Below are 13,776 nucleotides of genomic sequence, written 5' to 3' on the forward strand. Positions count from 1 at the left end.
ATTTGAAATTCTTTTAATCAATATATTACATTTTTTAATTTTTTACTATCTTGTTTGTATTAGTTAATATATTATATTATTAGAGATTTGTTTTAATCATATTGTGAAATATTATAATTGATTAATTTTTCAAGATGCCCTTTTTGGTCATTTTACATTCCTATCAGCTAGTTTTGCCAAAGACGATTTGTTTATAAGCTACCAGCTAGCTTATCAGCAATTTGCCAAACACAGCCTTAATCCATTTTATTGAAACAAATAAAGTTGGTGCATTTGATAATATATATATTGTCTGTTAAGTTACGTTCATCTAATCAGTAACAAAATGCTTAAAAGGAGATGCAATGATCTAAGGATGACACATAGTGATGAAGTTTGTGCTTCAATATTTAACTTTACCCTGTTCACTAATCTGAAAAGTTTAAGCAGATAAAGACCACAGTGGCTATTCATCCATTCCAAGTGCAAAAATGTTGACCGCGGGTGTTCAATTAAAGCCTAGATACCTTTGCAAGAACAAGATATGGGTGCCTGCTACTTGATACACATTCAAATATCAAACTGGAATCAAGCTAAGGGTCTGTTTGTTAACAACTTAATAAGCTTAATGGGACTCACAGATTATTCAGTCAACTATAAATGACTGTTTGGTAGCGGCTTTATGATATAGAAAGTAGCTTATTCGGTAAGCTTCTAGAAGGAAGCTTTATGCAGAAAGCCAAGTTTTTCCAATCCTGCCACTCCCAATTAAAAACACTCCTTCCATCTATAAAAAAGCCTCCCAAACAAAAACCCTCTCAATCTATACCAACAGATTAATCTACACAGTCAGCTTTATCCATATAGAACTTAATGGAAAACCAACCAAACAACCCTTATTAATAGTGAAACATAAAACATAAGAAGCATATGCATATGCTTACAGTTTTATTGGTTGCAACCCTGAACGTTCCTGGAATGGAAACACCAGCCCCTCCACCCATGGTAATCCCATCCAAGATAGCCACCTACATGGATGCCAAATCAGTCTGGTTCAAGTGATCATCATTCCAAAGTAAACATGGAATATTAAAACAATACGTGCTCTGTAAGGACCAGTACACAACAACCAATATAACAGAGATATTTAGAAGGATAACCGATGGTGGTCTGATACAACTAGCAAAGCAACAATAGCTATATTTACAGACTGCCATTGAAGGAGTAGTTGGGTATAAAGCATACCAATTTAAAGTTGATTGAAGAAAATGGTCCAATGTCAATAAATGATGCATACTAAACATTTCTTAAATAGAAGCTCATAAAGTAGTGTTAGTCATGTCAACATTAGAGTACAGATACTGACTTGACACGTATAACAATATAGACAAGTTATGATAGCCATCCGCTTCCAGTTTTGAAGTAATTCATAAATTCAAGGCTTAACCTTTGCAGTTGCAGTCAAGGTTTTGAAAGATGAAAACGTGAGGTGGGGCATTTTCCCATGGTACACCTCGGCTGATTTTTAAAACCATGGTTGCAGTTATTGTTGCAGCGTAGATTCAATTCAACAAATCCCTTATCCCACCATGGTAGTGCCAGATTGAAATCATATCCAAACTTAACTGGAAAAGAAAAAAGTGGGGGAAAGTTCTAAACTTGTTAAGATTCAAGGAAGAATAATAGACACAGGTAAGTATTTTCGTTGAATCTAGCTTCTCAAAACATGTTATGAGTAGAGGTGAAGCATCCCAAGAACTTTTCTATTTAGCAGCAAGCTTGTTTCTCTTATTATTTATATTTTGATGAAAGTACACACTTCCTTTCTTCGTCCAGTCCATTCTTCGACTTGACAGCTTTCTGAAAAGCCACCATATATAAACCTAACATAAAAGATAAACTCAGACGTGCTCTTAGGAAGGCATGTCAATTCATCTAAGATGATTAAGTTTGGGTTCCAATTGTACCAACTTTTCATGCCATATTCTCTGAGATTGCTTAGAAGACACATTAGAAACCTACTCAATGGTCCAAAATCATTGACAGACGTTTATCAAAGCTCACTAGTAATTGTGAGTTACTAAACCCTTTTAGTAGAACAGCATTTTTGTACTTACATGTGGTTTTAAATATGTACCAACATGGTACATAAAATTATACAGCGTCCAAAAGAATTCCTTGCATCCTTCAATATTGCCTGCACAAGGTGAATTTGAGTTTGAGTGAATGTCAATACTACGAAGATACAAGAGAGAAAAAGACAGAGAGAGAGAGAGATGAAAGAAAGACTAAAGAACCCAAAATTATAAATAAAATCACTTAGAAGGTGCACTGATGCTGCACATTGATCATACCACTCAGAAATGTAATTAATTCCGCCAATTAAACTGCTTACAGATGAAAGTGGCTGTTTTTGTACCTTTTTTTGCCATATCATGGAGAGAAACAATATCCCCACCAGCACAAAAAGACCTGCCACTGCCCTACAAACGAAATACAGAGATATGAATTAGTCCTTCATTGAAGACATTAAGAAATTTATTGAACAAAGAAGGAGAAAAGTAAAATTAAGTGTGTGGCATAAGTTCGTAGAGTTTACCTTCATTACCACAAAACCTATATCAGGGTTATCTTCCCAACTTTTGTATAGTTTATGTAACCGGCTTCCCTGAAGATTGCCAGTAGTGACCACATGCCACCAGGATAATAAGTTGAAGAAATCAATTGAACATTTAAAAGATCAATTGAGTATTTGAGTGTCCCAGAAAGCTAATGAAATCTCAACCAACATACCATTTTAAAAATTCTCGACCATAATTTTGAACATTATTTTGACGAGTTCACACGCATGTATAAAAGACAAGATACTCATACTACCATGCATAATTATTGACGTAGATAACCACAAGGGTGGTGTCTGATTGGTTTGAGTTTGGCTACAAAGGTCAAAAGTACCAGGAGGTGTCAGGTTCAAAACCAAGGAGGAATAAAAATCCCCTTGTGGCCACGGAGGTTCAAATGCGGTGACTCCGGGCTATCTGCAAAGCAGGTGGTCGCCCTGCGATTAGTCGGCTCGCATAGCGGGTTGGATATCGAGGTTAATCAAAAAAAAGATTATTGACCTAGATTTAGCTAGATCACGAGAAAACCCAAGGACAGTTTTTCACTTTGTTTAAAAAGGTATGTGTAAATCTTGAACCTTAGTGTATATAGAGTAATTTATTCTGCTTGAAAGTTTATCAGGACCAAGGTGGTTATAAATATATAATATCAGCCCGAATACCTCTGTAAATATTTCAAATGAGCAAACAAATATAAGCACTAAACTTAAGAAAGAAACTAGACTAGAAATAAGAAAAAACTGAAGTAGCATTATTGCTTCAAAAACCCATGACAAAAGAATTGATAGATAAGTGTTCTAAATTCAAAAGATCCTGCTTGATATAAGGGGTAAAATGGACTGATTTTTCAAATTCAAAACAGATAAGAAATTAACCACTTCAACTTTGGAGAAGAAACTTTAACCTAAATTAGACTCATAACAGAACTGCACATAATAATTAATGATGTTGAATTTGTAACCAAATCTCTATTAATTTAAAAATGTAGATTAGTAGGATGAACCCCAAAAATCATAATGTATTTTCTTGAAAATCTCATTTACTTCTGTCGCAAAATTGAACATATTGCACTTGACCTCTATTTTTAAACCAAAAACAAATTTAAAAATTTTCAAGAAAACAGCGGAAATGGATATATAAACACAATTATTGACCAAACATATTGTACATGAAAAGTTGGCACATGTAATTATTTTCTGCACACATGAATATTCTTTATTTCCTTTCATTTTTACAGATTAGTTTTACTTAGCAAGCAACAAGTGAAAAGTTTTATTGTTTGAAATGTTAATCAATCAGCAATAATATGATCTCCATACAAGCAAATTGAGGATTATGTTCTATTTCTTATCTATTTTATTTAAAAAAATGCTTATGCTGGTTAAACCCCCTGTCTCCCTTCCCAATTCACAAACAATTAAACTCATCAACACATATCAGTGGTTAATTATCTCAAACACTAGAAAAACGCATACAGAAGGAAGTAATCAAACCATTGAAGTGTTGAGCGCATTGAGGAAAGAGGGTCTATTGAGAACTACGGTTCTCGAACCTGCATTTCCTTCCACTAATACCTGTAAAATCATCAATTTCCCCCAACTAATCATCAAAATCATGTAATCAAGTGCGTGTGCAAGCCATAATTCAAATTAAAGTTAGACTCACACTGGAATCAGGATCATCGGTGAGCGAATGATTTGAGAGAAAGCTGCTGCTGCTGCTGCTGCTGCTGCTACTGCTGCTGCTGAGGGTTCTTGTTCTTCGTTTGAATTCGTTGAGGAAAAATCCAGAGCAATCACGCTGTCTTCTCGCTAAGCTCTGCATTTCTCTCTTGCGTGTGTAGAATCGGGGTGAATTTGGATCGGCAATTAAATGGTGGTTTCATTTCATCCTACAAAAAGGTCAAGATTGGTACAGCATTTATCAATAATCACAGAAATAGTCCCTATTTTATTTGTTTTTGTTTTAGACTTTTAGGGGCTGTTTACCTAATACTTTTTGGATAATATATTTGATTACGGTAAGAGATCTGATCCAAATAAATGCTGACTAAAAAATGTTATTTACTTGGATCAGTCGGCTTTTTCCGATCTCCGTCTTCGAGCTTCCCTCGTTCGGTCGCCGTCTCCTCATAATACTACCAGACTCGTCTCTTTTTCTCTCGACTTGTCCTTTTCGACTTCATCGTTTTCATTCCTTGCTCTTCTCAGTCTCGTCATCCTTGGTTCTCCAGATTCTACATCAAGTGGAGTTTGTAATCTTCCTTCGTTGGTTGCTAGAAGTATTTCCTATGCAGTAGAGTCGATGATTACAACCTAATTTTTCTCACACCGTTGTTTGCAGAACAAGATGGAAGGAGGGGTAAATAAGGAATATGATGTCGCTGACCATAGTAATAGTCTATGTTATCACTGTCTCCAGCCAAATGATCGGTCAACAGTCAGAGATGCATTTTATTTTGGTAAACACACCATCTCTTACTCTGGTAAGAGACGGTAAGAGGTGATTCATATGCTAGTAGACAACCCCTAAATATTATTACTTCAATTTTAGTTTCTTACCAAATATGTAACATCCCAAATTTGGGTATGAAATAAATGATAACTACAGTGGTAAAATACGTATAGACTTAAAAGTGTAATGTTGAGGGGTTGATGTGTAATAAACTAAAAGTCTATGGGTTGAAAGTAAAACAGGTATGCTAATGAAATGAAGCATAAACCAAGTGGGGGTATGGTTTAGGGGTTCGGAAACGATGTGCAAAGGTAAATTGTGGGAAACACTTGCCATTTCGTTTCTCCATCATTTACACATTTACACTTGTTTTAGTCAAGTAGCAACACAATTTTATGGAGTGATTATCGATGAAATTGGTACGGGATTCATGGTTAGAAAGCAAGAAAAGAGTTAAGAATGAGTTTTATGCATGGTGTTAAATAAGTTAAATCATGAAATTGATGCATTACATGTCATTTAGTTTCAATGTAATTGTTAACTGTGTTGATATACATGAAGAAAGTGTTCAGATGCAAAAAAGAATGACTAGAAATGAGTTCTGGTGGGTTACAGTTTTACAGGTCATTAAGCCACAAAACAAGCGTTATGAGTGATGTATGCAACATAAGCCATCTACACAAGGTCGTTGGTGTGGGGTCACGAAGATGAAGTGGCCAGTGAGCCATTGTTCTGACAAAAATTTGTTACCCTGGTTATTCACCTACAAGAAATCCTATCATATATAATAAGTTCGCAAAAAGTCTGATTTCGCCATATCCGTCATCGGTTGATCATCACATGTGTCCTCGTTTACCCCTCCTCCTCACCTTCTCAGCAGTTACGCTCTTTACCTTCCTTGCTGGATCCATCAACCGTCTCCTCCTTACGTGTCCAAACCACCGTAATTATCTCTATCATTTTATCTGTGATAGATACACCTCTAACTCTATCCTAACTCCCCCCTCCCCCCGGGGGGGGGGGGGGGGTGGGGTCCATCCTTTTTCATGTACAACATGGTTTTCCCACATGTTTATCTCAACATGCTCATTTCTACAACATTCAACTTCCTCTTGTATGCATTCTTTATTGGCCATCACCTATACCTATAGAACATGGATGGTTTGATAGTCACCTCGTACAACTTTTGTTCAATCTTAGTGGGACCTTATTGTCACATAATGCTCCCATAGCAACCGTTCTGCCTTTATGTGGTGTGCAATGTCGTCTACAAATCTTGAATTCTAGATACTTGAAATTATCTCTTTGCGGTGAACGAAAATGGTGGATGGACGTAATAGAAAAAAGGCAAAGGATATGAATTTTTTAAACTTTTGAGAAAATACCCTTTATTTAGTAATATGAGACAATCAACTTAACCGTTTTTAATTAAAAGAACTGTAAACAACTATTAGAAACACAAACTAGATTGACAAATGACAGTCACAATGGAACATGAGTAAATAAATTTCTTTAAGGACTAAAATTAGAGATCGGCAATTCTTCCAAGGACCTATTTGTAATTCCCTCCATTTTATTTTAACAAAATGGTCCCAACTCCAAAGAACATGTTTTTAACGTAAAATATTATAAATAATATATAGGGTTGGATTCAAATGAGATTAAACTGTTTTCTTAAGACTTATCATCATTTTTTTACACTTGAAATTCCATGGTAGAATACTGTGAAGGTAAAAAAAAATCTTAACTTTCACAGAAAAACAGTGTGAAGGGTGAATTTACAGTGTTTTGTTGTGAAACTTCAGGTGTGTATATATATCTCTATACATCTATATATGTGTGTGTATGTATGTGTGTCTCTCTTATGAGGGATTTTTTACAATTGTTCTTCAATCTCTATCAAAGTATTAGAAAGATTGATCAACATCTTATGTCCTTATCACAAAACACACACAACGCCCACCCACATACACAGAAAATACTATACTCCATTAACACCATTGATGATCCTTACAAAGATGAACATCATCCATCCTGTTTTACTCAGTTAAAGCCCACATCACAGACCTTTTCCTCTACTCCGGTGTGCTTAATTTCCCAACTACCAGTACCACAACATCGAACATAAGGGAATGTTGCAGGTGCAGGTTCTGATTTGGGTGGTGAAGAAGGGTATAGGTCGTAGGTAGGCGAATGAGTTTTTGTGGGTAAAGAGTTTAATGTGTATGTTTTCGTGTGTGTATGTACATATATATAGATATACTCATAGACGGACCTAGAGGGGTGGGTGGTTAGGTGGCACGTGCCACCATATTGTTCCTCCGTGGTAAAGTAAAAAAAAAATTAGGTTCGTGAAAGGTGCAACCGTTTTATTCTAAAAGGTGCAACCATTTTATATGATGCCACTGTATCCAAAAATTCTTGGGTCCGTCTTACGTGGGTGCAGGGCCGGTCTTGGCCACGTGCAGCTCGTGCGGCTGCATAGGGCATCAACGCCTAAAGGGCATCAAGTTGTCATTTATTACTAGTTTTGGGTTTTATAATTTGGGAATTGGATAACAGAGCTTTAACTATAAAAACAGGCCCAAGGCCTAGTAGTGATGAATATTGAATGCACATCGTTGGAAAAAGTTGGAAAAGTTTTTGTTTGTATAAAGTTGTATGTATGAATAAAGTTGTATGTATGAATTAATCTGTCTGTATAAGTTGGAAAAGTTTTTGTTTGAGAGAGTTTTTCCGCATATTTAAAGAACGTTTTTTTAGTTGGAAGAGACATGTTTGGAAAAACGAAACTTAGGCTTTCTATATAAAGCTCCCCTAGAAGCTTACTGGATAAGTTACTTTCTATATCATTAAGTCACTACAAAACAGTCATGCATAGTTGAACGAATAAGCTGTTAGTTCCATTAAACTTATAAAACTGCTAACAAATAGGCCTTAGCCTTTAGTTGTTGGACCTGTAACTTTTGAGTGTTTTTTTTTGTTTACTATGACAATAATTTGGATGTAATTTATTATTTTAGTTAAAAACTAATTATAGTTTTCCTTATCTTTTAAGTCTCATATAGGGCTGTAAACGAACCGAACGAACACGAACGGAGGCTTATTCATGTTCGTTCGTCTAACTTAACCAAACAAACGAACGAACACGAACGATAAACGAACGAAAATCTTTGTGTTCATGTTCGTTCGTTTAGAAATCAGGTATGTTCGTGTTCGTTTATGTTCGTTCGTTAACATGTTAAACGAACGAACATAAATGAACGGACTAAACGAACATAAACGAACGGGCTAAACGAACATAAATAAATATTATTTGATTCAAAGTATATAAACAAAAGATTATATATTAAATTTAATATATAAACGAACATAACTGAACGAATATAAATGAACATAAACGAACGATAAATGAACGAACGTTCACGAACATAAATGAATGAACGAGACTCTTGTTCATGTTCATTCGTTTAACTAAACGAACAAAAAAAATTGTTCATATTCGTTCATTTATTAAATAAACGAACATAAACGAACTTCACGCCGAAGGTTCACGAACAGTTTGCTGAACGTTCGGTTCGTTTACAGCCCTAGTCTCATATATTGAAATAAAACTTTTATTTTGCTAATTTCAATTTTGAAAAAAGAAACTGGAAAAGAAGGAAACAAGATCTTAATCCGGCATTTATCCTTTTATCATTTCATATTTTGTATTTGGGGTTTTGATTTTTTTTGTCCCCCCATTGTATTCTTTTTATTATAATTAATAAAACCAACATGAGTATGATTTTTTTGTCCCCCTATTGCACTTTTTATTATTTTCATACAAGGCATCAACAATCTTAGGACCGGCCCTGCGTGGGTGAGGCTGGAAAAGGACTCTAGAGCTGGCCGGAGGCAACGATGAAGGTGAAGGTTGACGGAGATGAGGCGGTGGTCGTATTCATCGATGTTGGGGGTGGAGAAATAGTCGGGTGTGTGAATAGGAACAAAAACAAATTAAAATGACAAAAATACCCATGAGTTGACAGATTAGTGTTAATGTAAGGGACCTAGATCGCTAGGACTAGTATACTTATTTCAAAATATGGGCTATATCTAGATTTTGAGCTAGCTATAGGGACCAACTGTGTAATTTGCTCTAAAATATTAATTATATTTTAGATAATTTGATTTAAAGGAAGGGTTTTTTTGGAAAAATAAGCGTACAAAAGTTTCAAAAAAAACCTCACAACTTCTTTAGATTCTTTAAATTAGTCATAATATTTTCTATATTTACGTATTTTGCTTTTAAGATTTAGATCTCATCTAATTGTGCTAATTAGACAGTTAACAAAAGAAATGTATCTCTATCTCTCTCAATATATCCAACTTGTTTTGATTTATTCTAATTTGTTATTCAATCCATAAAAGAAAATGAAGACTTGGCAGAAAATGAAGAGTTGGCAGACAGATTCTCAAACAGACACACATATTAATGCGAAAATAATCTAGATGAAAATTTGGCAATGTGAAACAATAACGGTACCAATGTCAGCATAAGAAAAACAACAATCTAATATGATTCAAAAAGAGTGCATAACAAATAAAAATCCCTGAGAATGAGCATAACAACACCAACAAAACAAAAATACAAAAACCAAGAAGCCCTTATGCATCAAATCCATCTTCCTTCGTACTCGAATGGGGTTACTTCCTTGATGATACCGACCTGAAATTTCTTCACAACTTGATCCAATTTCAGACTTCATCACAAATTGTGCTCAAAACCTCGATGCTTTCACAAGTTGTTGTCGAGACGTGGAAGGTTCCCCTGATGATTTTGGATTAGATTGAATATGAGCAAGGATTATCAAAAGTAGAAGCATAGATCTACAAACAAGCATTAAACATCGGTGATTAGATCAACAGAAGACAAATCAAATATCTATAATAAACAGGTCAAAAAACTTATCAGGAAGCAACAATAGTTATTTATATCAGTTAGATAATTTAATAGCACAACAAAGAACAACAATTTAGCTTGATTCATACACAAAACATAATTTATGCAGAACTGTAAACAACTTGATCCATACAGAACTTGATAAAAGATAACTGAACAATCCATATGTGCATTTAAGGGTTGGGATACCGTTTTTAAGTTCATCAAATGACAATGATTCCACAAATTTGATCATCTCGATAAGAGAATCTACAACAAAATCTCTAAAATATATATACAAATATTTCGGAAATTATTTGATAAAAGTTTGTTCAAACAATAACAATATACTTCAATTTCATTTTTAATTTGGTCGATGAGTTCCGAAATTTTCACTAAAATTATCCAATTTTTTGAAAGCAGTTATAATGATCATTTAACTTTTGAAAATCGTTACAAAAACTATCAAACTTTCGAAAATCGTTATGAAAATCATTCAATTACGTCAAACATTTTACATTTTTTGAATCAAGATTACCTCAAATATTCAATTTTGAAGTCCCCTTCTCACATTAGAAATGAATTAATATCTTACTAGTTATTGTCATTTCAACATTGTCGATTGAGCTAAAAAGTATCCAATCAAGTATTATTTGATCACGTAATATCAAGCCGATTGATCAAGTACTGAAAAACCACATCAAACCAGATATACATATCCCACTCGGAAGTCAAGTCTGGTAGAGCTGTTCATGGGCGGGACAACCCGTTAGACTAGAAGCCCATCCGGCCCGCTAGAAATACGGGCTTGGACAACCATTATTAAGAAAATGGACGGGCCCAGGTTTGTTCGTTAAAATTAACGGACGAACATGGGTAATGTAAAAATAAATATGGACAGTCCTTCCAACCCGTTTATATTTTATAATTAATATTTCTTTACCATTAATTAAAATTATACTACTATATTTTATAATTAAAAGTCTAAAAGGTTGTTTGTTTACCTCTTAATGATCTCATTAAGAGGTTCAACTTTGTTTTTCATTTCTTTCTCCACTTGTTGAGATCCAAGTGTTACTTTAGTTGCTTAAAATTTTAATTGCAACGATGTTTTTCCTTTACTCTTTGGTTTCACATTTGTTAATTAATTGCTAATGATCAAGTTTATAGATTTATGAGAGTTACACTTTCTAGACCCGTTAGCTCGTGGCCAAGCCCAACCCGTTTTATAGGGTGGGCAATGGCAAATTGTCAAGCCCCAAAAAAATGGTTTGAGTTTACAATATTAGGCCCGTTGGACAAAAAAACAAGTTATGTCCGGCCCGGACCCAACGGAGGCCTGCAAATGATCACATCTAATGTCCGGGAATGGAATGTACGCATACCTATCCTCTATCCTAAAGGTAGAGTGGATGTTCCTGTGACTGAATATTGAAAACGTTTAACAAGACATGTTATTATGAAGTTTGGATATTGAAAATGTATAACAACACAATGTTACAATTATCCTCAACTCAAAAAGCGACAAGGTGACTTATCATCTGTCTACTCATTTATTAAGTTAAAATAATATATTTTAACCACAGCACGTCTTAGGATCAGGGATGGTGATGCCACAATCTTGTGCAACTTTGACAACCAACCGTCTCATTGTACTAGCAAGCTCTCGGATCCTTCACGAAGTCACAAAGACAGACTTTTTGATCGTTGAGATTCACACAACATCCTGAACATATGGATGTTGCAGACATCCCATTTTAAAATAATAAAAAATGATAAAAATTAAATTAAATAATTTATATATATATATATATATTAAATGTGAAAAAAATTGTGTTTGTGTTTAACCATTTTTCTATTTTTTTAAAATTGTTAATAAAAAAACAGACTTATAAATAATGTAAAATAATAATATTGCTAACTTTATTTATTTATATTTATTATAATTGATATTATTTTATTCGATATTCACTATTGTGAGTTTTATTTGATATTTATTTAATAATAAATAATCAAATTTAATTGGTTGATTATAAATTAAAGAGTAAATTATCCCTATGGTTTAGAAGTGAGTTAAATGCATTAAATAATAACATACTTTCATAAAATTTATTATTATAGCATTTTATTTTTGTTTTTCTTTATTATAGCAATGTACTTTCAAATTATTTTTATTAAGACATCACACTTTAAATTTTTTACCAATTATAGCAATGGATTACTTGTTACCTTTTAAACTAGTTAATCCCTTGATTTTTTTATGCTTGTGTGGCTTTAATGAGTTGATGTTGATGACACATCATTTTAATGACTTAATTAAAATAAAATAAAAAACTTATTTCAAATTATTATTAGTAATTTTCATTTTTTATTGCTATGATTTAAAAAAATATTTGATTTTTTTGATTTTTTCTTATTAAGTTGAATGCAAATTAAATATTATAGAGTAAAATAATTCTTAAATAAATATACTACATTATTTTCAAGATAAATTTTGTTTGTAAAAAAGATAACACTTCTTATTTTATGTTGTTCAAAAAATACATATCTTTTAAAGTTCTCTCTAAAATAATAACGAAATGAATTGTGTTCTATAATTTTTAATATTGTTATATTAATAACTAATTCAAAAAAAATCTAATTAATTTAATATATTTATACGTCAAATAAAAGTTTTTGAATAAATATAATATATTCTTTAAAAGATAATATTTTTTTGGTAAAAAAGAAACCATTCTTATTTTCTTTTTTCAAAAAACACATATTTTTTTTTAAAAATTTTAGCGAGATAAGTTGTCTTCTACTAGTTTATTAATATTGGTATATTAATGAATAATTTAGATTTTTTTAATTCATATAATATATTTATTAAATAACATGTAAAATATCTAAATATTAAAATTAAAAGTACATTGTTTAATAAGAACTAGTAGATGTTATAATAAAATAATTTTGAAAATACAATGTTGTAATAAGAAAGTCACATCACTAAGTACATGTGGACAACCTACGTGGACAATGAGATGTCATGAAAACCTAGTATAATGGGTAAATTTAAATCAAAAGGTTACCCAATGCTATAAATGGGTAAAATTTTTAAAGTATGATGTTATAATAAAATAAAGTTTGAAAGTACATTGTTGTAATAAGAAAAACTGGAAGTACAATGTTATAATAAAGAAATTTATGAAAGTAGATTGTTATTTTGTGCATTTTGTTCTTTAGAAATTATGTGGTGCAGTTTTGCAGTATGCATTTTCGTCAAATCGTTCTTTCGGATATGGTTTGCAGGTTTGAATCATCATAACTCGGTCCAAACTCCAAACTACACTACAAATGAATATAGTTAATACATTATTGATTATTTATTAATTTTTCAGTTTTCCTTTTTAATTTTTACCTTGCAGATTCCTTATTTGAGTTATTTTCTTTTGTATTTTAATATCATTGTCAAATTTGTTTTGAATTTAACTTTTTAAATATATTTCGATTAATTACCAAACTCTTTAGTTTACGTTACAGCATTGTTAATCACATTATCTCGGACATACTACATCTTTCTGTGTTGTATAAAATATCATAAGATCATAGTCAAATTAATTTAGTAAATCATACTTTGCATTTGAAATACTCAAGCATAACCCTTTACTTTGAATTAAAAAACCACAACATATATATATATATATATATATATATATATATCTATACTATATTATAAAGCATTTGGCTAAAACTCTTAAAACTCTTAAACTCGTTAATCCCTAAACGATTTCATCCCTATCCGATTTCATGTCATAT

General features: G+C 32.6%; 1 protein-coding gene across 2 annotated transcripts in view; it reads right to left on the reverse strand.

The window, feature by feature from the left end:
• Positions 1-4,435, reverse strand: part of LOC112529372 (3-hydroxyisobutyryl-CoA hydrolase-like protein 1, mitochondrial) — a 9,198-nt gene extending 4,763 nt beyond the window's left edge. For both annotated transcript variants that reach the window (XM_025140636.1, XM_025140637.1), the window contains exons 1-6: positions 4,266-4,435; positions 4,094-4,174; positions 2,579-2,647; positions 2,399-2,462; positions 2,097-2,176; positions 924-1,007 (exon numbers count right to left, since the gene is read on the reverse strand). In XM_025140636.1, coding sequence (XP_024996404.1) covers positions 924-1,007; positions 2,097-2,176; positions 2,399-2,462; positions 2,579-2,647; positions 4,094-4,174; positions 4,266-4,424 — 537 coding nt within the window. In that variant the 5' untranslated portion in view covers positions 4,425-4,435. The remainder of the gene's footprint in view (positions 1-923; positions 1,008-2,096; positions 2,177-2,398; positions 2,463-2,578; positions 2,648-4,093; positions 4,175-4,265) is intronic.
• Positions 4,436-13,776: the final 9,341 nt, after the last annotated feature.

Source organism: Cynara cardunculus, assembly GCF_001531365.2.
Source record: "Cynara cardunculus var. scolymus isolate 2C chromosome LG 16, CcrdV1, whole genome shotgun sequence".
In the NCBI taxonomy this organism is placed as follows: domain Eukaryota; kingdom Viridiplantae; phylum Streptophyta; class Magnoliopsida; order Asterales; family Asteraceae; genus Cynara; species Cynara cardunculus.